We start from the raw sequence: 5,891 nt of genomic DNA, 5'->3' as shown, positions 1-5,891 counted from the left end.
TATCCACGTGTGTATTTCAATATGAAACATGAAAATATGACGTCAGATGAATGAACCACTCCATACCACTAAAGTCATTTCACGAATAGATATTTTCAAGTTATATTATGATAAAATTGTAATTTGTCGAGAATTTATTGTACTTTATTTCAAAATTTTTTTGAAATTTCTTGGGATTTATTCAGAAGATCAGTTTAATTACTTAAAAAATCAGCGTCGTCTAATCTAAATTTACAAACAAAATAAGCCCGCAGTGAGTAACTACACATCGCGAACCACTCCATCCCACCATATTCTATATACAGGGTGAACATTATTTTTCGGATCCTTAACAAAAATTTTTTTCAATTTTTTTTTATGTTCAGAAAACGAAAAAAAAAATTTTTAAAAGATTAATAACAGTGATAAATAATTGGTTAATTATAATAGATTAAATTTTAAAATTAAATTATTAGTTAATTATAATAATAAATAACTAATTAATTATAACAATAAATAACTAGTTAATTATAAAAAAAAAATTATTATTGAAATAGATTTTTAAAATTATTTTATAAATAGAAAATTGAATTTATAATTATAAATTGGAATTATAAGATCATTATTGTTCTTAAATTTAGAATTTTTGTAATTGAATAAAACGATGAAAATTTCAGTGTAATTGTCTCTTTTGGCAATCGACGAAGGTGTTCACTTTCATATAATGAGTACAATTCTCCTTTATAACTATAGCACAAACAAGAATGCTACATAACTTTTGCCATTGACCTAGAAGCACTTGAGATCGTTGTGTAGTTATCGCATTGATCGTTCTCTACATTGAAACGCGGATATTTCATGAAAATTACGCGTTACTTTTGGGTTCAAATTTAATGTTAAAATATTTTTGAAAAAATAAATATTCGCAGATGATAATTGTTAAAAATATTCTCTATATGAATATTAAGAAAAAAATTTGATATTATTAGGAAAAAAAAAAAATTTTAAAAACTGTGAGTGTAAAATTGTATAAATTTATCTTTACTTGAGTAGAGAATTTAAGTACGATCGAATAATATACAAGAAGCCAGGAGAAAATTGAGAAAAAAGGTTCGGAAATTTTAATTAATTATATTATTTTTGTTGCAGAAAATGGAAGAATAAAATTTTGAAGATATATAAATCAATTTTTAAAGGTTTCTTTAATTATTATAGGTTTTAATGAATCCAATGAGTTGTGTTATTTTTTTTAATTTTGATTTGAGATGAATGGTCTCTGAGTGTAATATTGCCACAAGGAAGATTACATCAGGCGAACGACCAATTGATGTTATTTAATCAAATAGGAAACACTTGTGCCTTTTTCTGATGCAATATAACGGGCCAATTTGCTAGTGGTTTTCATTGTGAATATCATATTCAATTGTTTCTACAATATGAATGCTTTTAGAATTTTACAAAAAGCTGGATCTACTTCTAATAGACGAGGAAATCGATTTTTTAAAAGACCTCATTGCTCCGCTAATTGGGTAAGTTTATAATTTATCATTTACGTCATTTTACAATACTTCCTCAATTTTTTATCAGATTCTAAGAAAAAAAAATTTTTTGTTTCAGGTATGTTGAAAATTGATTTCAAGACAAAAATTTATACAGAAAAAATTTTATAGGACAAATAAGTTTGCAAAAATGAGGAAATATTTTTCTTACAGCGTTTTGGAATTTAAAATCTGAAAATTTCTAAGATTTACTGAAAATCTCGATTAGCGAAATGATTAAAAGTCTGATTTTAAATTAATTGTAAATTTTGGCTTTTAAAAAATTTTTTCCCTGATTTGGAGAGATTGAAAAACGGCGAATTCACTCGTTTTTGAATGGATTTTTTCTGATAAAAATTGTCGTAGTTACAGGCTCTGTTTATTTTGGTAATTTAAATTTATTCGTTTAGAAACAATAGTGATTTAACATTTCAATGTTGCCGAGTACTTTGATAGCGAATATTAATGTAGCGTTTATAAGATAATAACTAATCTTGCCACTTCATAAAGTCATAAAGCAATTAGTTCTTTCAAGATTCTAATAACGTTTTCGATAAGTTTTTTTTTATAGGTCAATGAATTTTTTTCCTAGTGTCAATATTTGATACATATATATATATATCGATAAATTAATTTACATATGAAAATGTTATTACATTTTTTTTCCTCATATTTTATTTTTTTTTCATTTCTATTTTCGTACACTTAATTTAAATAACTATTCAAATTTTTTAATGTAATTCAAATACAACTAAAATTTTAGTATTTTTTATTTTTGAAAATTTACAACAAAAAATGTTTTTTTTAAATGAAGGCAAAGATTATTCATTGTTTTTATCCATGATTCAAAATTAGAATGACTGGTAGTTTTCCTTGAAATATTGAACGTGATACTTGACAATTTTCACTATTGTTTTATTTTTTTTCTTTATATTTTCGATAAGAAGTCAAAAAAAAGGAATCCGAAAGTTAAATAGTGCAAATCTAGTCTAGCTAGAATTTATGAGTATTCGTATATACATATATCAATAATAATTGTATAGGGGAAAAAAGAATAAAAGAAAGAAAGAAAGAAGTGATTCTAAAAAGGAAGAAGAAAATCCAACTAACTTGACCCTCATTTCACAAAATCTTAATTGGAGGGGATAAGTGTTGGTAGTACTTAAAAACTGGAGCCTCTCACTTTGAATTCAGTCTTTTGCGCTTCTCTTCGATGAACGAATACATAAATTCTCTTGCAAACTCATAAAGCCTCGTGATTTTTTTTTTTAAACAAATTTTTCAATTTCAAATTTTTAGTGCGTTTATCAGGTAAATTAATTCTTTCATTAAATTGTAATTTATGATTTTTATTTGAAATTATAGTTTTTAAATGAGAAATTCTTACTTTTTTTTCTTATTTATTTATTTATTTTTTAAAATAATGTAAATATGAAATTTTTCTAACATTGTGTTTATAAACGTAATTTTTTAAACTTTATATCAATTTGAGATTTTAAAAAATTTTGTCATTTACAGAAAATGCCTGGGCAATTGGAAGAAGTCAAGGGGAAGCGAGCAACTTTTGGCATGGGTTGCTTTTGGGCGGGAGACTCTTTATTTGGAGCAACACCTGGTGTAATTCGCACTTGCGTCGGTTATGCTGGTGGTAGCAAGGAAAATCCAACCTACAGAAATATGTAAATTTTGATTTTTTACTAATTCGTTTTTCTTTTTAAGAAATTTTAATTATGATGATGTAATTTATTTATACAATTCTTATTCAAATTGCAATCTAGAAATTTATTAATATAAAAATGTATTTAAAGTATTTATTTGAATCGAATTTTATTTACTTTTTTATTTATTTTTACTATTATGATAGTTTAAAACTTCTCTTTTACATATTAAAATATGAATTTTATGAAAAAAATGTGATTTTTATTATACTAAAGTGATTTAATTTTTATCTTTAGTGGAGATCACACGGAAGTCATTGACATTGAATATGATCCTGAAATCATTTCGTTTTGTCAGCTTCTTCATTTATTCTGGAACAATCATGAATACGGTTTAACTAGAAAAATTAAGACCCAGGTAATTGATGAAACTTTCTTTTAATTAATTTTCAAAAATTTTTAACGAATTCTTTAAATCAATTTTAAAAAAGTGTTTTTTATTTATATATTTTAAAGTACCAATTTTTAAGGCATAAATAAAATTAAATATTATTAAATTAAAATAAACAATTGCAGTTTATTATTGTGTAATTAATAAAATTTAATCATAATGTAAATTAAAATAAATAATTTAAGGCTTTTATTCTTTATAAATGTTAGACAACATTTTTTTCATAAATTGCATTCGCAAATGACCGATAAGAAAAGACTTGAAAATTTCTACGTCTTTCTGTATAAAGTTTCTCTTTTTTTTCTTATATTTTCTATTTTATCATTTTCAGTACATGTCATTGATTTTGTACCACGACGAAGAACAGAGGATATCAGCTGAAAAGTCACGAGACCACGAGCAAAGAGAGCGTGGCGAACAATTGATAACTAAAATTAAGGAATTTCAAAAGTTTTATCCAGCCGAAGAGTGAGTATATTCGATTTTCTAAGAATAGATATATAATTCTTTGTTGTCTTAATTAAAGTTCATTGAGTACAAATTATATATCTTTTGTTTCCTGATTGATAAATGAAATATTTACGATTTAAAAAAAAGTCAATTTTTAATTGTTACAAGCAAAATTAAATTTTTTTTTTTATCTAAATGACAAACAAAATTAGAAATTGCGACGTAAAAAAAATTATTAGTTAAAATGTTATGTAAGTGTAAAATAAATGCAATCAGGAAAGACAAGTTTTTCAATTTATTTCTGGTTTAAATTTTTTAATAAATTAAATTAAATTCTGTAATTTTAAATCACGTGTTTCACTCGTAGTTCTATATATAGAGATTATAATCATATTCAAAGCGATTGATGAATATTTCTTGTGACTGGAAGATATGTAAAGAATTATCTAAATCTGACATTGACTTATTGCGCGTTCTTTTCCCGCATACTTAAATTATTCTCGTCAGGTTGTAATAGTAGAGTTATGGAATGTCAATGACTCATTAAAATTTTTAATTTGTAAGAATTCTTTAATGAAAAACAATAATTTTTTTCAATTGATAGCTTCTTATTATTATTTTTAAGGAAAATTGAATTTTTTATTTAAGCAATGCACATTCTTTATTAATTAAATAGCTATTTTCTTTGTCTAATTGCAGCTATCATCAAAAATATCGATTGCAAGATCATCCATGGCTTCTTGAAACTCTTGGAATTACAAATTCAGAATTATTAAGAACATCGCCAATTGCGGCAAAACTTAATGGATATTTAGCTGGTGCAGTGTCTTACGAACAATTTAAAGAAGATCTACCACGACTTGGTTTTAGTGAAAAAGTAGTTGAATACGTTAGCAAAATTGTTATTGAAAAACAAAATAGTGGCTTATACTGTTAGCATATTTATGTGCAAATTATGTCCACCAATTTTGTTTTAATTACTAATACGACGTAGGCAAATTCCGAATTCTTTTCAATATCGAATTTTTTGCCTGATTACATTTTAATTCGAAAAATGTTGTGAGTAGTGGAGATATCTTTATATTATTAGTAATTAATTCCAGATTACGTATTTTAGAAATAAAGGAAATTTAATATTTTGTCAATAAAGATATCTTACTGCGTAAAAAACTTTAAAAATAAATTATCAATAAATCGAATAGTATTTGAATAGGCATCTATGTAATTGATATAGATTGCTTCATTTAGCGATCAAGATAATAGAATTTAGAAACAAAAAAAGAAGATATAATCTCTTTGATTATGTCTTTTGTTTTTAAATGATTGGTAGTTGAACCAATGATGATAATAAATATAATTCATTTTATATCTAATAGTTTAATTTGATTAACAAAAATTCTTACCTGATTTCAGATCTTAATTTTTCTATACAAGTATCTCAAATAAATTTTTTAATTATTGATTGAATTAATAAGAATTTATTTTATAGTATACAAATAATTCTTCAGTTTTTTCAGCATTAATTATTTCTTATAATCAGTGAATCGTTTTCTTATTTATTTTACTAAAATTATATTTTAACATCAAAATAATTAATCAAATAAAAAGTGATTAAATTTCTCATTAGTAATATTTATAATTCTTTTATTCCATATGTTAATTTACGTCAAATTAAAAATTATTTTTTATTTGATCCATCAGTTAGATTTAGAAATGAAAAACATAATTAATTAAAAGTAAAAAAATATTTTATTTTAAAATAAATATTTATTTCTAATTAGAATATTAATAATAATAATAATAATAATAATAATA

General features: G+C 23.6%; 1 protein-coding gene across 2 annotated transcripts; it reads left to right on the top strand.

Annotated features, from left to right (window-relative positions):
* The first annotated feature begins 948 nt into the window (after positions 1–948).
* LOC127286876 (peptide methionine sulfoxide reductase) lies at positions 949–5,442 on the top strand. 2 transcript variants are annotated; one of them, XM_051313497.1, is made up of 6 exons: positions 949–1,089; positions 1,195–1,508; positions 3,036–3,196; positions 3,473–3,593; positions 3,958–4,094; positions 4,776–5,442. In XM_051313497.1, exons 2-6 carry the CDS (start codon positions 1,416–1,418, stop codon positions 5,011–5,013), a joined length of 750 nt encoding a protein of 249 aa, XP_051169454.1. In that variant the 5' UTR covers positions 949–1,089; positions 1,195–1,415; the 3' UTR covers positions 5,014–5,442. The 2 variants fall into 2 exon arrangements, with proteins under 2 accessions (XP_051169454.1, XP_051169455.1); XM_051313498.1 differs by lacking the exons at positions 949–1,089; positions 1,195–1,508 and adding an exon at positions 2,656–2,828.
* The last annotated feature ends 449 nt before the right edge of the window (positions 5,443–5,891 follow it).

The sequence above is a fragment of the Leptopilina boulardi genome, unplaced genomic scaffold, assembly GCF_019393585.1.
Source record: "Leptopilina boulardi isolate dan_hultmark-lab unplaced genomic scaffold, ZJU_Lbou_2.1 LbouV2_364, whole genome shotgun sequence".
Lineage (NCBI taxonomy): Eukaryota > Metazoa > Arthropoda > Insecta > Hymenoptera > Figitidae > Leptopilina > Leptopilina boulardi.
The sequence above is the reverse complement of the archived record's forward strand: the minus strand, read 5'-3'. Positions and strand labels throughout refer to the sequence as shown.